Source organism: Onychostoma macrolepis, chromosome 22 (assembly GCF_012432095.1).
Source record: "Onychostoma macrolepis isolate SWU-2019 chromosome 22, ASM1243209v1, whole genome shotgun sequence".
NCBI lineage: Eukaryota > Metazoa > Chordata > Actinopteri > Cypriniformes > Cyprinidae > Onychostoma > Onychostoma macrolepis.
This window is the reverse complement of record NC_081176.1, coordinates 6,272,119-6,293,747: the sequence shown is the minus strand read 5'-3', so window position 1 is coordinate 6,293,747 and position 21,629 is coordinate 6,272,119. Positions and strand designations below refer to the sequence as shown.

The 21,629-nt window shown below is 34.4% G+C and overlaps 2 protein-coding genes across 4 annotated transcripts; one reads left to right on the top strand and one right to left on the bottom strand.

Annotated features, from left to right (window-relative positions):
• Positions 1 to 540: 540 nt before the first annotated feature.
• On the top strand, positions 541 to 9,885 carry LOC131530229 (SLAM family member 9-like). Its single transcript, XM_058760381.1, has 4 exons — positions 541 to 685; positions 8,075 to 8,449; positions 8,962 to 9,255; positions 9,374 to 9,885. Exons 1-4 carry the CDS (start codon positions 541 to 543, stop codon positions 9,523 to 9,525), a joined length of 966 nt encoding a protein of 321 aa, XP_058616364.1. The 3' UTR covers positions 9,526 to 9,885.
• A 1,757-nt stretch (positions 9,886 to 11,642) lies between these two features.
• LOC131530677 (uncharacterized) lies at positions 11,643 to 20,579 on the bottom strand. Of its 3 annotated transcripts, none has more exons than XM_058761081.1 (6): positions 20,447 to 20,579; positions 15,436 to 15,756; positions 13,308 to 13,658; positions 12,764 to 12,871; positions 12,629 to 12,666; positions 11,643 to 12,456 (listed from the first exon to the last, which is right to left on the bottom strand). In XM_058761081.1, the coding sequence occupies exons 1-4, from the start codon at positions 20,520 to 20,522 to the stop codon at positions 12,789 to 12,791; spliced, it is 831 nt and encodes a 276-aa protein (XP_058617064.1). In that variant the 5' UTR covers positions 20,523 to 20,579; the 3' UTR covers positions 11,643 to 12,456; positions 12,629 to 12,666; positions 12,764 to 12,788. The 3 variants fall into 3 exon arrangements, with proteins under 3 accessions (XP_058617064.1, XP_058617065.1, XP_058617066.1); XM_058761082.1 differs by having other exon boundaries at positions 20,492 to 20,574; XM_058761083.1 differs by lacking the exon at positions 20,447 to 20,579 and adding an exon at positions 18,178 to 18,231.
• Positions 20,580 to 21,629: the final 1,050 nt, after the last annotated feature.

Sequence of the window (21,629 nt, the reverse complement as noted above, 5' to 3'; positions counted from 1 at the left end):
AAGTAATGGAATCTTCTTTGAAACCGGTGTTCTTTTCCAATCATGCCAAAGTAGATTGTGTGGTGAGGATAAACGGAAGTAGTGCAAGGGGATCTGGATTATGGAAACTGAATATAAATTTGTTAAAAGATCCTAAAGTGGTATCAAGATTAAGAGAAAAACTTAATCAGTGGAAATCTCTGCGAGAATTGTATAGTTCTGTAGGAGATTGGTGGGAAGATCTTAAATCTAGAATAAGGAGGTTTTTTATCCAGGAAAGTAAGAAAGCTACGTCGAAAAGTAATTTCCATTTTAATAATAATAATAATAATAAACTTTATTTTCTATAGCGCTTTTAAATGGAGATCTCAAAGCGCTTTACAACAACAAATAAAACCATACACAATAACAATCAAAAACACGACAAATAAAAACAAAAAAAATTTTTTTTTAATTAAAAGCTACCCTAAAAATGAGTTTTAAGACGAGATTTAAAAGTGCTAAGATTTTTAGCTTGCCTTATCTCAATCGGTAAAAAATTCCACAGTTTTGGAGCTAATGATGAAAAAGCCCTATCGCCCATCAATCTTAAACGGGTTAAAGGAACGGTTAGAAGACCAGTTTCAGAAGAACGAAGGTCACGTGTTGGAATATAAGGAATTAAAAGCTCAGACAAATATTGAGGTGCCAACCCATGTAAAGCCTTGTAAGTAAGCATCAGAATTTTAAAATCAACCCTAAAACTAACAGGAAGCCAATGCAAAGACTCCAAGACTGGTGTAATATGATCTCTCATCCTAGTTCTAGTAAGGATTCTAGCAGCCGAGTTTTGCACGACCTGCAATTTGTTTAGGGTAGCTTTTGACGCCCCAGCCAACAAGGCATTACAATAATCGATCCGAGTAAACACAAAAGTGTTAATCAACCTCTCAGCAACAGGAAAAGACAGCATTGGACGTAGTCTGGCAATATTTCTAAGATGAAAAAAAGATGTTTTAACAGTGCTTTGAACATGAGGTTCAAAAGTTAAATTGGAGTCGAAAATAACCCCCAAATTCTTTAGTTTTGTTTTAAACTCCATAATTGAACCATCAACGGACAAAGTAATCGACCCAGCTTTACGTAATTGGTGAGGTGAACCAATGAGCATAACCTCAGTTTTTTCACTGTTAAGACAAAGAAAATTTTGTGACATCCATTCTTTTATCCTAGAAATACAAGTGGAAAGAAAATCAACAGACACAAAATCGTTAGGTTTAGTGTGCATATAAATCTGAGTATCATCTGCATAAAGGTGATTTTAAAAAATGTCAGAGAGATTTGCAAATCTTATATTCTATGTCTCATTCTGGATTTGATGTAGTTGAAGATATTGCAAAACTTAAGAAAGAAATGGCTAAAATGATGGCTTATAAGAGTAAGAGCTATATTATAAGGAGTAGAGTCCAGTATATGGAATCTAATGAAAAAATGCACTAGATATTTTTTTTAGGAAACTTCTTGGTTCCTCAAGTCTAGATTCTTTAAAAATTCAAGACGATCAAATAATAACAGGAACCCATAATATAGTATCCCACGTTCATTGATTTTACGAGAATTTATATAGATCAAAAAACATAGAAGAAGAGGATATGATGACTTTCTTCTCTGAGATTGGAAACAATATTCAAGGAGATTATAGAATGGAGGAGATTAACCTCTGCGTAGACGACTTAACTAAAGCAGTAAAGAGCATGAGTAATAATAAATGCCCAGGAGCGAATGGTTTACCAAGGAATTCTATATAACCTTTTGGGAAGATTTAAAAGATAATTTGCTAATGATGTTTATGGAGAGTCTACGCATAGGAAAACTCCCATCTTCTTTAAGAGAAGGAGTCATCTCGTTGATGTTTAAAAAAGGAGACAAACAAGATTTAAAAAATTGGCGGCCCCTGACTTTGCTAGGGGTAGATGCTAAAATATTATCTAAAGCCCCTTTTTTTAAGATTCAGCCTATTATGCCCAAGTTTATTGGTAGCGATCAAACATGTGGCATTAAGGGGCGGTCCTTACAAGACAATTTGGCATTGGCCAGAGATAGTTTTTTGTTTGCACAAGACCGTAAACTGCCTTTGGCGATTTTAGGACTGGATCTGGAAAAAGCCTTTGACAGTATAGATCATTGCTATTTACATAGATTATGTGAGCGTTTAGGCCTTGGCCCCTCTATATGCTCATGGATTAAACTGCTTTATACAGATTGGCAAAGCAAAGTATTGGTAAATAACTATCTGTCAGACTCTTTTGAGATTTGCTCGGGTGTACGACAAGGTTGTAGCTTTGTCCCCATTGCTATTTATTTTAGCGGTCAAGCCACTGGCTTGTGCGCTTAGGCAAAACCCAGAAATTAAAGGCTTTCCGATCCCGGGCAGTTCAGGTAGGGAGGCTAGGGTCTCACTTTATATGGACGATCTAACCCTCTTTCTTATTGATAATAACTCCATTAAGGAAACTTTGCAAATCTGTGAAAAGTTTACTCTAGCTACCGGTGCAAAAATTAATAGAAAAAAGACTGAAATTCTGTATTCCTTTTGGAAAGAACCTAAATTAAACTTGGGCTTTAAAGATCAGGTAGAATCCATTAAGATTTTAGGGCTTTTGATTGGTAACAACATGGAGAAAATTAATTGGGATCGGAGACTTGATAAAATCAAATGCAAAGTAAAACAGTGGGAGGATCGAGATCTTACTTTGAGAGGGAAAGTGTTAGTAATAAATGCCGAAATTTTAGCTTCTCTCACTTTTCTAGCCGCAACTTTGCCGGCACCAGTTAATTTTATAAGATCAGTTAAAAAAGTCTTGTTTGGTTTCCTTTGGGGTTCCAAATATTGTATAAATCAGTAGCTAAGGGTGGGCTAGCAGTTCCAGAAATAAGTATTAAATTGGAATCAATGTTTTTGACTCCTATTCTGAAAGCTTGTCTAAGTAAGAATGAAGAAACTTTGTGGCATTGTTTTGCTAAGTTTTGGGTGGGCCAACAGGTAGCCAATGCTTGGAGTATTAGACGTCCACAAAATACACCCCATGCTAATTTTAGACCAAAGATATACGAAAAGGTGTCACTCTTCTTAAGAAAAGTTAAAGTGTCAGACATCCCAATCGAGAAAGTAAATCGAGTGAATGTGCAAAATATGTTATACCCAGAATTACAGAGGATATCTCCGGTGGGAAAGCTCATTGAGTGTGATTGTATTCAAGTATGGAAGAATGTAAGCAATGTATTTTTATTTAATTCACATAAAGACATTGCTTGGCAAGTAGTGCATCAAAGTCTACCTACTCGAGTGTTTTTGAAAAAAAGGAATTGCTCAAAGAGTTCACAATGTACAAAATTCAAATGTGGAGAAGACGAGTTCATCAGCCATTTATTTTGGTCTTGTAAATATGCTAAGGAGGTATGGTTTTCTGTACGAGAATGGTTAACTGACTTGTATAGATTTCCAAGTGAAATGGATGTTCTGTATGGAGAGCTGAATAACATAGACCCTGAGGAATGGATTAGATGGCGGACGGTTATCAATGTCATTAAAGATGGGTTATGGAAAGCAAGAAATATTTCTTGCTTTAAAAGATATGATATACCAGCGGGAACAGTGATTACCTCAAGTCTTGTTTCAATCAGAGACTATGTGTTAAGAGATAGGAACTCTTTATCTGTGATGGATAAGATGGATTTCTTACCCAATTTTTGAACATTGTGAATGATATGTATGGGAAGAGAGTTCCCTTTTTTGTGTGATGTTATAATTATGTATTGAATTGAATGATAAATAAATGTTTTTAAAACGAAAAAAAAAAAAAAAAGGGCTATTAACATGTATAGGCTACATAGACCAGTTTTATGTTCAGACTGAATAATAATAATAATAAATATAGCTGCAAGCAGCAATTACGGGGCCAAGCACTACAGAAGCAAGCATCAGACCAACTGCAGAAATGAGTAATTGAAGCCATTTTTGGATGTTTTTAGTCAAAACGGCTGAAAAATCATATATAAAGCTATAGCAATATGATTTATTGGCTTATCACGTTTGACTAATAGGTGGTGCTGTTATCAAATCGATGTGGTGTGTTCTGTGTGAGGTGACAATGACATATAGTCGTGTTAATAGTGTCCTATGTGAACATGTTCTGCATTTATTTTCCCCATGTTTTTTTTTTTCTTGAAAATCATATTTGAATGTGCTGTGGGCAAATATGTTGTATGCACACCTTCAATGTCAAATTTGAATAGGAGGAGAAAATTTGGCTTCTAACTCAAAATAACTGCTTTCAGCAGATCAATCTTTATTCATGAACACATTTATTATGTATAAAAGTCGAAGAACATTCGATGCAAACCCAAAAAAGCTGCATCTAGCTTATAATCTCTTGAATATGAATACACAACAAACAACAAATCCATGTGTTTTAAAGTGGTGTAACATAGTGCAGAACAAATTGCAGCCATTAAGTTGCCCCAACAGGGCATTGTGTATCAAACATTTAAATGAAAATAAATACATAAATATGTACAGTGCCCTCCAATAATATTGGCACCCTTGGTAAATATAAGGCGGCTGTGAAAATAAATCTGCATTGTTTATTCTTTTGATCTTTCATTCAAAAAATTCACAAAATTCTAACCTATCATTGAAGTAAAACAACTGAAAGTGTGTGTGTGTGTGTGTGTGTGGGGGATCTCATTGTGAAATAAATGCTGTCATGTTGGCCACAATTATTGGCACCCAATTATTGCATTGTCCTTTTCCCACACTCTCAGAAATAAAGGTACAAAAGCTGTCACGGGGGCGGTACCTTTTCAAAAGGTACATGTTTGTACCTAAAGGGTCCATTTTGGTACCTTAAAGGTACATATTAGTACTTAAAAGTGTACATATTTGAACCTAATAGGTACAAAAGTGTACCTTTTGAAAAGGTACCGCCACAGTGACAGCTTTTGTACCTTTATTTCTGAGAGTGCAAGATAACAGCTCTGAGTTTTCTCCTATAATGCCTGAAGAGTCTGGAGAACACCTGAGAAGAGATCAGAGACCATTCTCTCCAGACCCTTTAGATTCACAGCTCCATATTGGTGCTTCTTCTCTTCAGTTCACCCACTCATTTTCTACAGGGTTCAGGTCAGAGTACTGGGACGGCCATGGCAGAAGCTTCATTTTGTGCTCAGTGACACATTTTTGTGTTGATTTTGATGTTTGTTTTGGATTATTGTCCTGATGGAAGATCCAACCATGGCCCTTTATAAGATTTCTAACAGAGGCAGTCAGGTTTAGATTTTTTTTTTTTTTTATCAGTTGGCATTTATAATCCTGTGGAACAGGAAGTCATGGCTGGACAATTTCATGCTCCTAGTCACCCAGGTGTGCTAAAAAATGTAAATATGAATGGGAATATACTTTATATACTTTAGATATTTTACTCATAATAATTTCTAGGGGTGCCAATAATTGTGTCCAACATGCATTGGAGAAAAAAAAAAATCATCATGAGATTTTCTCGCAACTTTCAATTGTTTTACTTTATTTTTTTTTTGTGAATTTTTGGAATGAAAGATCAAAAACATAAACAATGCAAATATATTTTCACAGCTGCCTTTGCTCAAATTTACCAATGGTGCCAATATTAGTTTGCTAGCATGATGTTAACATGTTTTAAACAAGTTGTTAATGTGATTAGCATGATGCTAGCAACATACTAACATGATTAACATGTTAGCATGATTAGCATGTTGCTAGCATGATGCTAAAAAGCTGTTTTTAACAAGAAGGTAACATGAGTAGCATGATACTAGCAACTGTATACCCCCATTTCCCCATGATATATGTTATATGTACTTACAAGTCATACTTGCTTTTGACTAAGTATACAAAAAACTATAGATCTCTTGTAAGATTTGTTTTGTTTGGGTGATTCTAGAGACCTTCGTGATTATGTAGATGTATATAAGTCAACAAAAAATACTTATTAGTAACATGCAAATGACCTTTCCTTGGGAGGGTTTGCCTTTGCTATACTTCCTGAAAATAGGAGTAGGAAGTTGACAGCCTCATGTGTCAACAGGAAGGAAGTGAATACCCTTTTTCCCCCCTTGAAATCCTTTATTTGGTTGTTAGCTTGCATGTCACTGAGACATCAAACATGGAAAACATCTAGAAAATTACTTACAAATGGAAAATGACAACTATAAACTGCGGCAACTATAGTTGCCAGTGGGCTTAATTAAACTTAAAAAAAAAAAAAAAAAAAAATAAGATATACACATACGTGTATGTGTGTGTGTGTGTGTGTGTGTATATATATATATGTATATATATATATATATATATATATATATATATATATATATAAAATCAAATAAATATATTGTAAAATTCACAAACTTTCAAAGTTCTTACAGCTTTCTTATTCACAGAGTCTCTGATACTGTCAATATAAAGACATATTTCAGTCAACAAAACCATAAAATTGTTTTTTATTGGTAAATTTACACTTATGAATGTGAAATTTGGTCAACAGAACAAGTAAGTTAATTAAGTAAAAGTACTGTTCCTCTTGGTCAGAATAGTAAAGCCAAAAATAACGTTTTCCCATAGGAGTGAAGAAGGGTTTAAACACTGAAAATTTTCACTAATAAACCTTACACCACAGAGTAACTGACGTGCCAGTGCCAAAATAAGTGCAAGGCAGTTTCCTCATATTCATTACATAAAGTACAATTTACATTTATTCCTTTTTTAAATTTTTGTAAATAATGATTTGCTGGATAAAATCTGTGAATGAGTTTATAAGAAACTTTAATCTTATTTCTAAGATGATATTTCTGTGGTAACAACCACACTTTTCTTCTCTTTTCTACTGAAAATGTGAAAGCAAAAAATACTACAGTGGTATTTGACTAATATAAAAAATAAGAGTTACAAATCACGCACTTTTTGTATAATAGCCCAGCACACAATAGACAAACACATACAAAAAGATACAATTTCAGAGCATTTTTTTTTTTTCAAGTGGTTGTTTCTGCTTTGGCTGCAGTAACTTCCACCAAGTGTTTCCTGTATTTGCAACACAGTGGTCAGGAGGAATCTTGCACCATTTCTCTTAATGCACAGCAATATTCTTATTTATACTTCAGAAGATGTATTTTCTTCTGTTAAATGTAAAGGATAATTTACTCCTGTGCTTCATCTGTCTCTGGAAGATATATGGATTCTGCTGTTGTGTCTCATGCTGTTTTTTTGTTTAAAAATAACTAGATTTTCTATCAGAGATTAAAGTTTTTGGCTGACTCTTTAGCTAAAAACTCTTCTTAACATTGAGTATTCACCACCATTTCAGCATAAGAGCAGCAGCAGCGCTGAACTTTCTCCATTTATAGCCAGCATATTACAGTACCTGATCAACATCAAGACTTTTAGAGAAACTTAGAGAAGCAAATAAGGTTACCATTCAATGTTCCCTTTCTTTGGTCTGAAATTAACTTGTGCAATATATATAATATGTTTTGCTTTGAGACAGGCAAATAAGCTATAGGATTTGTTTCTAGACTAGATTACTAAATTAATCTAGACCAAAAAAAGAATGTGTTAAGGTCAGCACAGTATCATTAATACATACACCTCAACAACTCAACAAAAACTTGAGAGACTGTGGTTTAGGAAAGAAAAAAACAAAACCAAAACCAAAAAAAAAAAAAAAACTGAAGTACAACTCACATGAGATACAACCTAACACGACTGGAGCAGTTTTCATCTCAGTGATTATAGACTCACTTCAGGACTATACATTTCTACTTTTCTAAACTGCTGCAGAAAATGTTTTACTTATTGTTTTTTTGCTGTTTGTGCTTTTGCCATCTGGTTGGTAAGTGTTAAACATTTGTATAGTACCAGAATAATAATTCAAACTAGGATATCACTGTCAGATCTAGTCTGTGTTTGTTCTCACATTCAGTGCATTAGTTTTAAGAGTCTCTCTTCAATGTGAAAGCCAGAAAGGTTTGTGATCATTTCAAAACTGGAAGCTTAAAGTTAAAGCATGATTAAGCCAACGTTAAGCTATTTATTTTTACTTCAACAAGAACTTCAATGCAACTGAAAAACTCTCTGTTACAGATGCAGTGAAGGCAAAGTCAGTGTCGGTGATAGCGGGAGATTCAGTCACTCTAAACACAGATGTTACTGTACTGCAGGCAGATGTTCTGATAACATGGACATTTGGAAATCCAGAAACTCAAATAGCTGAAATCTATAAAAAGGCTGTGAGCTTATCTCCATCTGATGTTCTTGATGGGAGATTCAGAGACAGACTGAAGCTGGATCAGACTGGATCTCTGACCATCACAGACACCAGAACCACAGATTCTGGACTTTATAAAGTAAACATCAAAGGCAACACAGAGACCACATACAGATTCAATGTTACTGTCTATGGTGAGTCACAATTACAGGTTTGTTCTGTCTACTGTACTATGTAGTAAAACTAAAGTTAAGATGGGCTTCTTACCAGTTTTGTAACTATGATGATTTGGCCTTCAGTTCAAAAACACTTGATATGCCTCCATCACTCCCAAGAACCAATGCAAATACATGAAAATATAACACAAACAATCAATAATTAAATATGTTTGTTATACGTATACATAAATATGTATATATATATATATATATATATACTATAGACTATTCCTAAAGCAATTTCACAGAATACTTAATAATTGTAAAATCAGGTCTTTCCATCATTATCTTAGTCTTTTAACAGGATTTATGTAAGATATAGTGGAATCCATAGATCAAACTGTTGTGTTAAACTCCAGAAATGTGAGCATCATAGAGGAAGAACTGATCCCAGAGAGGCAAATTACTGAACAATAGCCTACATCAAGAAGCATTTTAAGAAGTCAACTATGTCTTGTCTTTCAAACATATTTTTCTCTTTATTCCAGCTCGTCTGCTTGTTCCTGTCATCAGCAGTAACTCTTCACAATGTTCTTCATCATCATCGCAGCAGAATTGTTCATTGTTGTGTTCAGTGGTGAATGTGAGTCATGTGACTCTCTCCTGGTACAAAGGAAACAGTTTATTGTCCAGCATCAGTGTGTCTGATCTCAGCATCAGTCTCTCTCTACCTCTGGAGGTGGAATATCAGGATAACAACACCTACAGCTGTGTGCTCAACAATCCCATCAGCAACCAGACGAGACACCTGGACATCAGTCAACTCTGTCACACATGTGCAGGTACAGCAGCGCATAATTAAGTCACCCATATTTTCTTGTTTCACAAAGGGATCATTTTAATCACTAACGTCAGTTTACTAGAAACTACAGTTCTGTTTTACCGTTGGTTTTTCACCAGAAGTCCACATCTATTGCTGTGGTTTTGCTGAAGCTGTGATCCGATTGGCCGTCTCTGCTCTGGTGGGTGTGGCTACTGTGGCTGTTCTGGTTTATGACATCAGATCCACAAGAGGAGGAGACAAGAAGCAGATATCATACATATTATCATGACATATCTTCAAGTTCTGTAAAGATTAAAATATATACAAAGATTTAATTTCAAATACAGTTATCAATAATATCAACAAGAGGATAGGTATCATTTGTTTTATACTGTACTTTGATTAATCGTATTATTCTCATCATAGAATGTTGTTTATGCTTTGTGTAGTGTATAGTTGTATTTAAATGTCTGATCTGAATAGATTAAATATTATAGTGCAATCTGTGATGTTTGATGACCTCTAGCGTTCAGTTTGAGGAACTGCAGACACATTTCACGCCGGTATGATGCGGTTTGGGCTTCATGAGTAGGCTACTGCAAGTATTTAAGCTAATATGTGAACCAAAAAGAGAGTCTAATAAAGTGACAAAGAGAAATAATAATATAGGCGATGTCAAAAATCTAAGATCAACCTAGAGACGGCGAGTGATATAATGAACAGAGTATGTTAAGATTTTTAAAATAACTCATTAGATAAGAATTACTTAAAAAAAAAAAAAATCTAATTTAATTCAACATTTAATTAACTAAAACTATTTGATATTATCATCATTCAGAAATTAAATAGGCCTAGTTGATGTTTTGCATGTCACATGACCATCAAGGACATCTGGGGCACGTTCAAGCTCAAACCAGTGTTTTGGGTTGAATGTGAATAATTAAACTGTGGTTCCTAATTATTGTGATCCAACATTTGCCTTGCATTTCAGGTGAAGGATAATCCACTTATTACCTCCGAGACGGTGTTATGATCGGTATGACCTTATTATCATTATTGCTGATCACTGCTGTTGTGCTATGATACTGTAATATTTACCCGAGGGGTGAGAACCACAAAGGCGTAAGTGACATTTCACCAACTTTACAGGAGAGCCAAAACAAAAATTTTACCATAGTTTGATCTGACTTTGTGTACTGATTTCAATTGTTTAGAATAAAAATTAGAGTAGAAAGAGCTCATTAAGAGCTTTCATTTGATATATATATCTCTCAATTTCACCAAAAATGTCACTTGATCTTTTATTTAAAAAAAAAAAAAACAATCACAAAAATCTAACCTTTCAATTGGATAATAAGAATTTAAAATGGGGTGAAATATCATTATGAAATAAATGTTTTTTCTCAAATACACGTTGAACACAATTATTGGCACCCCTAGAAATTCTTATGAGTAAAATATCTCTGAAGTATATTTCCATTCATATTCACAATTTTGAGCACTCCAGCGTGATTATGAACATGAAATTATCCAGCCATGGCTTCCTGTTTCACAGAAATATAAATAGGAGGGAAAACAAAGCCCAAATTCCCTTAATCATCCATCACAATGAGAAAAACCAAAGAATATATTTCTGATGTGCAGCAAAAGATAATTGAGCTTCACAAATTAGTGAAGAGGCTTTAAGAAAAGAGCTAGAGCAGTGAAAATTCCCATTTCCACCATCAGGGCAATAATTAAGAATTTCCAATCAACATAAAATGTTACGAAACTGCCTGGAAGAGGACTTGTGTCTGTATCGTCCTAATGCACGGTGAGGAGGAGAGTTTGAGTGGCTAAAGACTCTCCAAGGACTACAGCTGGAGAATTGCAGAAAATAGTTGAGTCTCGGGGTCAGAAAACCTTTAAAAAAATTGTCAAACAGCACCTACATCACCACATGTTGTGCCGTTAATTGTGGCCAATGTGTATTAGAGAAAAATATTTATTTCATAATGATATTTCCCCCCATTTTAAATTCTTATTATCCAATGAAAGGTTCGATTTTTGTGATTTTTAAAAAAATAAAAGATCAAAAGGATTAACAATGCAGATTAATTTTCACAGCCTTCTTTGATCATATTTACCAAGGGTGCCGATATTTTTGGCCATGACTGTATAATGTTTGATGCACTTCATGTTGTTAATTACAATGAAAGGAATATATTTTCTCACTCTTTGTATTTTTACATCATTATGGTACAAGATTATCCTGTTTAAATCAATGTGATAAACAAGTTAGGTCAAAAGTAATCTGATTATATTACCTGAAATGTGTAATGTAATGGATTACGTTACTAAAATTTTTGTCATGTAATTTGGAATCAGTAACGGATTACAATTTGTAAGTAATCTACCCAGCTCTAATCATTTGTAAGCAGTTTATTTAAGAACAACACAAATTGTGTTACATTTATTCACATTCTGCCATCAAAAGAAACTGACATATTAGTAAAAATGGAATACTCATAGAGCAAAAACACAAATGATAACATTGTTTTGAAGAAACAAAAAAGGTGCGTGATAATAGGGAAAAATAAAGATGGATAGTGTTGTTCATCTTAGAGAATAAAATACATTTTCTATCTTAATGTTTCTGTGTAACAGTATGGATAATTCCAGCAATATCCATATATGGAAGATCAGCTGACAAAATTTCTCTATTTTCTGATGTTAAAACAATACAGAAAATTCTAGCAACATCCAAACATAGTGTTTGGTTTTCATTCATGTGCAACTATCATAAGAGTAACAGGTGAGTGGCTGCTGATTCTCCTGGAGACAAAAAATATCAAACTTGTAAACCCACCATTAACCATTATAATAAAAAAGTAAATAAGTGCATATTCACTCCCTGGATGCCAGGTTGAATGAATAAATACTGCAACTGCATTATTGACACGAGTCAGAGGCTCAGTTACTTCTTAGAAATAAATACAGACATTGTCTGAAACAATGCCAGAATAGATGCTATAGATTTAAAAAATATATACTTTTCCTAATAATTTAAATTTATAAAATATTCCTTCAATTTTACAGCTTAAAAACACTCTTATTTTAACATTCTGCTTTATAAATACATTTTTGGCAATTTAATTGCATCGGGGAAAAAATGCGGCAGATAATCCCTGTTGTTGCTGCTCCGATCCTCTCAGATCATGTGACCTCCATCTTTCTTGTCCTGTAAGAAAACAATACATCACAGAAGATAAAGAGAGAGAAATCAACTCATGAAACTCATGAAATTGGCAATCTGTCATCAGTTAGTGAACAAGATTCTGTTTGAAATGTTTATTTCCCATTGATATGCTCATTGGGAAAAACAGAGATTTCTTACTACAGCATTATCTCACCTCATCCAAAAGCCCTCCTTTCATGTTTCTCTCCATGTCTGCATTAAAAAAATAATCACAAACACAATAAACACTATTTTTGCACAATGCAGACAATGTTTTGAGGCCACCATAGTATCTGTAGGTGATACTCACCATTTCTGTAGATCCTACAGTGACACTAAATCAAACCAACAGCAGCTACAGCTGCCATCAGAACACTACCAATCACTGCTGCTCTAACAGCTGAAGACCGGGCTGAACCTGGAACAGATAAAGACAGACACTCATTAGACTAATCTACAATGAACACTGAGATGTCTGAGAGAGTAAATCTGAATCCGATTCAGTCTAAAGTAGAACACAGCTTCATACTGTGATGCTAAAAGCACTGATGATTCAGTACCAAGTCTTCAAGATACTATAATAAAAAGATGTTTTTACATCCCTGCGTAAAAACCCAATTCACACCGTACCGACAGACCCTGATCAACACGGACAATCACCAGATTACAATACATCACTTCTCAGACATTTCATGACCTTACGTGATCAATCAGCAAAAATGAGATCTGACAGAAGCCAACAGACACTGAGAGGGGTAACACACTGATCGGACAAAAACCCGATTAAGTGACTGTCGGTGCTGTGTGAACTGGCTTTAAGAGAGTTCTTCCTTCCAAATGCCCAAACTACTCACCAGCGACATCAACATGGAAGTTCTTCAGACTGGTGACAGTACAGCGACCATGACAATGATGATGCTTGTGGCTGCTGATCTCTACTTTATAAAGTCCAGAGTCTGTGGTTCTGGTGTCTGTGATGGTCAGAGATCCAGTCTGATGATCCAGCTTCAGTCTGTCTCTGAATCTCTCATCACACTGAACATCTTCACAGATCTTACTGAGATCTCCTTTGATTTCAGCGATGAGTGTGCCATGAAAATACCACATCACATAATTTGGTTTTTTTGTTACACCAGGATCTAAAGTAACAGATTCTCCCTCCTTCACTGACTTTCTCTTCTTTTCATGTTGTTCATCACGAACACCTGAAACACAAATCAACAGCTGCTGAAGGATCTTTTTGGAGAGGAAACGCTATAACAGGAAAAACTATGAAAATTATTGTGCACATTAATTTCCCTAGACAAGCAGAAACAATAAAATATAAAGTTAATTGTGATTACTAATTGTGACCTGCACATGAATTACACATATCGATGCACAAAATACACATTTTAAAGCACTAGAACATAAATTACTGCATTACATTTTTAATAAGCTTCTTGAATAAATCTAAAGTTTTATTGTGATTGTATGAAACAAATTTAGTAATTACTTAACATTTTCACATTTCCTGCTCATAAAGACAATGGAGGCTATGTACTTATTTAAAGGGATAGTTCACCCAAAAATGTAAACTCTGTCATTAATTAGCTTCGTAAAATTATGGTTGAACCACCAGTGTTGGGCACGTTACTTTAAAAAAGTAATTAGTTATAGTTACTAGTTACTTCTCACAAATAGTAACTGAGTTAGTAACTGAGTTACATCATTATAAAAGTAACTAATTACCAGGGAAAGTAACTATTGCGTTACTTAAAAAAAAAAAAAAAAAAAAAGTTCACTAAATAGAATAAATTATTATTATAAAACATTGTACACTAATCTATTTTAATATTTCTGTGGGACAATGTGAGAGACACCTATTAAATTCAATATATTATTGTAAATATTATCAAGCAATTATATATATAAAGCTTATGTTTGTAAAACGGTACAGTTTTTTTTTTTTATATATCTGACACTTAGCATCAGTCAGTTAAGCATTACAATATGATATTATGATAATTTAGCATTATATGATGATAGAACTTTAGTAATTAGAATAAAATTATTAGATAAAAGCTGAAGAATTCCAAAAGGAACTCCGTTATTTTGACAGGAAAATACAACAAAGAATATCGTTTACATGTAGCGCGTCAATTCTGCATGTTATGAAATCTCGCTCTGTATCTTTCTTTGCGTGCGTGTATGTGAGAGAAAGCGACAGCGAGCCGTGCGCCTTCACACTAGAGTTTATGGTACGTCAAATACAGCTACACTGTGCGTCCATTCAGATAAACTGAAAAATTAAATGATAATAATATTATAATAAATTATAGTAACACCGCATTTTATTGTCAGTAACGGTAACGGCGTTGTAACGGGGGAAACAGTAATTCGTTTGATTACTCGTTACTGAAAAAATAACGCCGTTTATTTATAACGGCGTTATTCCCATCACTGTGAACCACTGATGTCACATGGACTGTTTTACCGAAGCCCTTACTACATTTCTGTGCCTTGATCATGTAAGGACCCTTGGTGTCTATGGAGGGTCAGAAAGCTCTCGGATTTCATCAAAAATATCTTAATTTGTGATCCGAAGATGAACGAAGGTCTTACAGGTTTGGAACGACACGAGGGTGAGTAATTAATGACAGAATTTTCATTTTTGGGTGAACTATCCCTTTAACATCAAATCCTTTGAATACACTTTAGAATCCGGTGAACTAAAAACAATGAGTATAAAATAACAGAGCATTTTAAACATAAGAAAAGGTGGTTGGAAATGCTATGATGAAAGTTTGACTAAAAGAAAACTAAATCTAAAACTAATGACAGACAAATTAGTTTCAAATTATTCTGTTGTGTAAAGAGTAAAATCATTCTAATGATGCAAGTACTTTTAAATAAAAAAGCAGCTCTGAATGTCAAAAATAACACATTAAAGGTGTGATTTAAACACAAATAACCTGCTTTAAACATTCATTAATGACTCACCATGGACAGACACACTGAATATCACTTCAATGCTGCTGCTGCTGCTCAAAAGTTTGTAGAGTCCAGAGTGTGTGGTTCTGGTGTTCGTGATGGTCAGAGATCCAGTCTGATGATCCAGCTGCAGTCTGTCTCTGAATCTCTCGTCACACTGATCATCTGTACAGATCTTTCTCTTATTGTCAATGATTTGAGCAATGCGAACGCCATTAAAATACCACTTCATTCTCTCTTGTTGGTTTATTTTAACATGAGTGAGTAGAGTGACTGAATCTCCCTCCATCACTGACACTGAGACGTTATCTGCATCCACGCTGAGGAAACCTGAAGATGAAATGAACAGACAATTATAAATCACTTCTTGGAGAGTACAAAAACAACAATAGGAAAATGCTGTAAAAAATATTTTTTTTTTGTTTTGCTACAAAAAAAATTAAGATTGTTCATAGAGAAATATAATTGGATTCATAATGTAACACACCCCACTCGTGATTTTTTTTTCTTTAAAAAAGACAGTTGATAACAACTGCTGTCAGAGACATTAAACACCATCACAGTTTATCAATTTATAGTATTTTCCAGTTGTAGTATAATTTGTAGTCCAATTAATTGTAACCAATTAATAGTTTTGCGCAACAATGTTTTTTTTTTTTTTTGCTTTGCTCCGAAATGCAACCACAAGTCTTCAGATGGAAGATGCTCGTTTTATCACTTTCTGCTGATCACTGTTGGGCTAGTTACTCAAAAAATGTGATATATTACTCATTACTAGTTACTTCTTCCTAAAGTAATATTATTACTCTCTGGCAACAGTAATTAGTTACATTACTTTTCCTTCACGCCCCACAGAAGCTTTAATTGCATATTTTTTCCCATAAAATTCTTCTAAAATGTTACTAACAATATAGGCCTCATCATTTGACCAAAATCCACATTGGATCGCAGTCAGAAGTTGCTACAAACACTCAGTGGTGATTATAGTAAAGTTTAAGTAAAAGTGTTGTATGCTTATGGCTAATTGTAGCTATAATCTCTCTGTTACCCATACACACTTATGTTCCATTATGTATTTTATCAAAATAAATCTTAAGTTCATAAGAAAATGTTTTGTTCTCTAAAAAGATTTTTTACAATTTATATCGGGATCAGAGGGATGCGGTGGGCAAGTCATGTAATGTCAGAGTAAAGTAATGCCGCAACTTGCACATTAGTGTTCAGCGGAGACTTCATACCAAATAAGGTAAACTCATATTACGAATATTCCATGTAAACACCACATTTAGTAACATTAACGGTGAAAGTAAAACTTTAATGATGCATAGTGCTTAAAGACGCATTAAATGTTTACGGCCACAAGAATCTGTTAGAAAGCAGAAAGACTGAGGATTTCCTAGAAGCAAGGGTAAAATAATATTTTGTGTAACAAAACGATAGCTGAAATGTGGTACTTTATTCACAAAATGTTTTTACCATGCTGCTGTTAATAGATTAAATGCACTAGAATTTTATTGAATACTACGTGGAGACATGTTTTTAATTAAAATATTCATATTAATCAAGGATTTATTGACTTTAGTTCATGATTATTTCATTTATTCACTACTTACTATTTATAATTAATGTCTCATTTCAGTTTTAGTTTGGCTCAAGTTTTGTATTTATTCCAGTTTATATGAAAAGGTTCATGTACTGTGGATTAAAATTCATCCAGAGTAAATCCTTTTCACTGAACACGTTGGTGGGGAGTCGTGATGTTGAAGGCGAGCGACGTGGTGTAGTTCGTTTATAGCCTAAGTTTGGCTTTTTAGGTCTGGGGCTTGTATTTATGCTTCAAAATTCATAAAATGTCTTTATTTGTGACGATTATCTTGATGGACAAAACGTGTAAGTTTCATGAACTATGGTTGAACACAGAGCTTATTTTTTTTGCGATAATCCAGTCCTATTGGCTTTTTGTCGATGGAACCAGTGCGATGCTAACAGCCGATCCGCCTACAAAGTGACGTCATAGTCTCACCACTATATCAAACTTCATCTTTAAGTTGGCTCTCAAGTTATAGCAAAAGTTTGAAGTGAGATTAGGGAGGGGCCACTCAAAGGGAAGGAGCCATTCAAATATTTGCAGCACCTAATTCTCTAAATAAAAGTTAATAATAATAATAATTTTAATAATAAAAGATTTCGCTAGCAATTCAATTTTACCTTTTGTTCGTAATTGACCTGAACAAATAGAAATGATAACAACTGGTAAATCTCATAATTATAAAAAAAAAAAAAGAGAAAAAACAGACAAATTCATCCAAATAAAATAAATAGGTTTATGTATTTCAAAAATACAAGTGAAGAGTTCAGATGCAAAAGCCTCTAAATGCCATCTGAAATTTTCTTCTAAAATGAGCATTTTTATGTTCAGTTATTTCACTTTAATGACAATGAACATAACCTATTAATTGCCATTAAATTTAAATAACTGAACCCACACATAAGAGCCTGAGAAAAATGCTCATTTTGGAAGAATATTTCAGATGGCACGTAGAGGCTTTTGCATCTGAACTCTTTTAAGTGTATCAAAAATTAAAAAAATGTTTAGCCACACACACACACACACAGCTTGACATACATCTGCAGGGTGTGCATGTATGTGTACAGTCTGTTCATTGTACACTGATATTCAGTTGGCTCGTTTGGGGCCAAATTTCTTTTCATTTTTGATACTTTTTTAAAAGAAATCGGCAGAGAGCTTACCTCCGTATTCGTCCATTAGGACAAGTTATCCTCAGCGTGAGAAACCGCGGTAAAGTTTGACATTCATTAGACATTCGGTTTCATAAGAATTAAACTCTTAACGCCTGTTATGTTTTGAGCCGTAACTATCTCAGATAGACATAAATATATGCCCTTTACGTTGCACGAGGCTTAATTTTTAGAAAAAAAATAAATAAAACATTAACCATATAAATTAATTAAACAATTTAACTACATTACATTATACTATAAAACCAATACTAAAATGTTCAGAAAAACATCCCTGTTATTGCACAAGGCTCTGTTTTTGGAATTAGCATTTTATGTGTTTTATAATAATTTTACAACTTTTAATGTATGCAATAATACAAATCCATTAAAAAAAAACAACACCATTTGATTTAAAGGTATCAAACCAACTGTAAAAATATCTAAATATTATTCCCCATAATGCACAAGGCTTGTTTTCTCAGAATATTCCTTTATTGTTTTTATATACAGTACTGAAACCATATTTTTGATATGTTTAATATACTCTACCTCATTAAACTCTGACAACGTTTGAGATAAAGGTATCAAACCAACTGTAAAATATTATTCCCCATAATGCACAAGGCTTGTTTTTTTTTTATGATTTTGCCTTTATTTTTATATACAGTACTGAAAATGTATTTTTGTTGTGTTTTATATACTATACCTACTTAAATTCATTAAACTCTGACACCGTTTGAGATAAAGGTATCAAACCAACTGTAAAATATTATTCCCCATAATGCACAAGGCTTGTTTTTTTTATGATTTTGCCTTTATTTTTATATACAGTACTGGATCCATGTTTTTCATATGTTTTATATACAGTACTGAAAATGTATTTTTGTTGTGTTTTATATACTATACCTACTTAAATTCATTAAACTCTGACACCGTTTGAGATAAAGGTATCAAACCAACTGTAAAAATATCTAAATATTATTCCCCATAATGCACAAGGCTTGTTTTTTATGATTATGCCTTTATTGTTTTTATGTACAGTATTGAATCCATATTTTTCATGTTTTATATACAGTACCCACTCAAATTAATTAAACCACGACACTGTTTGAGATAAAGGTATCAAAACAACTGTAAAATATTCAGAATATTATTCCCCATAATGCACAAGGCTTGGTTTTTCAGATCATGCCTTCATTGTTTTTTTGTACAGTACTGAATCCATATTTTTCATATGTTTTATACGTCTGTACCCACTTAAATTCATTAAACGCTAACGCAGTTTGGAATAAAGGTGTCAACCCAACTGTAAAAATATCTAAATATTATTCCCTATCATGCACAAGGCTTGGTTTATTCATATTATAACTTTATTGTTTTTATATACAGTACTGGATCCATGTTTTTCATATGTTTTATATACTGTACCTACTTAAGATCATTAAACTCTGACACCGTTTGAGATAAAGGTATCAAAACAACTTTAAATTACTCTGAATATTATTCTGGCTGATGCAGAAGGCTTTTTTCCTGATTATTAATCTCATACATCCTGACCCTTGATTTATTTTATATACAGAACTGGTATAAATCCATTACACTTAAACACTGTTTGAGCTGAAGAAATTAAGCCAACTGTACATTTCTGAGAATACTCATTTATTTTTTTAATAATTTACTATAGGAACAGTATTTAAACATGAAAAATATGGATTCAATACTGTACATAAAAACAATAAAGGCATAATCATAAAAAACAAGCCTTGTGCATTATGGGGAATAATATTTGTGAACGGGTTAAAATGCGTGTGTCTCACGGTGAATGCGTGAGACTTGAGCCCTTACATTCTTACTCTGCGTTCACACCAGACGCGACTTGCGCGAATAAATCGCGCTATTCGCGCGTAGTTGGACGCTTGAACATTTTGAACACACACCGGAAGTGACGCGGTGAAAGGTGTTGTTGTTGTTGTTGGTGAGCGGGAAAATTCGTGTTGTGGTTGTGGAGTATTTTGGAGTAGTTTGTAATGTTGTTTTGCACTTCCCGGCCACCGTAGAACGCACCTTAAGACTTTAGCACAAACTGCATTGCAATCATTTCCCAAAATGTAATTTGTGTGTAAATATTAGGAAGTTTGTAAATGGTCGTTAACAGAGACGCTGAAGACAATATTGAGACAGACTGAGCAGCTCACTGTTCTGTAATGTGTCTAAAATGACTTAATCATTGGTTTTTATCGTTGACAGGAAGATGAATTGTAGCAAATAAGCGTCTTACCGTGCGCGAGCCATGCAAACACCGCCACACTAAAGAAAAAATTACCCGGGCACCTTCCGTCAACCGGCGCCGCCATGAATCTCTTCGTTTACCGTATAGGTGCTCTGGCGCGGTGAAAATAACGTCACCAGGGAGTGTGCGGCAATGGCAAGCCGTTTTAACATTTAATCTATAAACCGCACTAGTATCTAATTTAACCTTACTAGTACTTATTTTTTAGATACTAGTTTATTTTCCATTAAAGGGATACTCCACCCCAAAATGAAAATTTTGTCATTAATCACATACCCCCATGTCGTTCCAAACCCGTAAACGCTTCATTCGTCTTCGGAACACAATTTAAGATATTTTAGATGAAAACCTGGACTACCAAGTTGACTACCAAGTAAACTGCACTGTCAAGGTCCATAAAAGTATGAAAGATGTCGTCACAACAGTCCATCTGCCATCAGACGTGCAATCTGAATTTTATGATGCGACGAGAACACTTTTTGTATGTGCAAAAAAAAACCAAAATATCGACTTTATTCAACTTTTTCTGCTCCTCCGTGACACTTCCTGCAAGCGTGTTCATGAGTTCACTAGCAGAGCACGACGCAAGCATGCCTCAGATGCACACAGGCCTCGACGTCAGCAGGTCACAGCGTTTACTATGCAGTCAATGGGACAGTCACAAGCCTCCCAGTTTTCATCTAAAATATCGTAAATTGTGTTCTGAAGACGAATTAAGCTTTTGCGGGTTTGGAACGACATGGGGGTAAGTGATTAATGACCAAATTTTCATTTTGGGGTGGAGTATCCTTTTAAGTACTAGTACTTATTCATTAACTAGTGCTTATTCTTTAGGTACTAGTGTCTTTTGTAAAGTTACTAGTACTTATTCATTAGATACTAGAGCTTAATCATTAGATACTAGTACTCAGGGGCACCGTAAGGGGGTGGGGGGTGGTTGGAGGTTAGGATGATTCTATGGATCCGACGATGGAGGGGGCCCCCCCGAGGGGGAAACGTGATTTCTACCAAGGGGAATGCGATCAAGATTTCTTCCGAGTGGAACCCCCCTGGAACGTGATTTACCGAGGGGAACTCAAAACTCATCTGTACTGATGTGAAACACCCCCCGGACCGCGATTCCCCAAACCCCCACCCGTAGCGGTGCCCCTGCTAGTACTTATTCATTAGA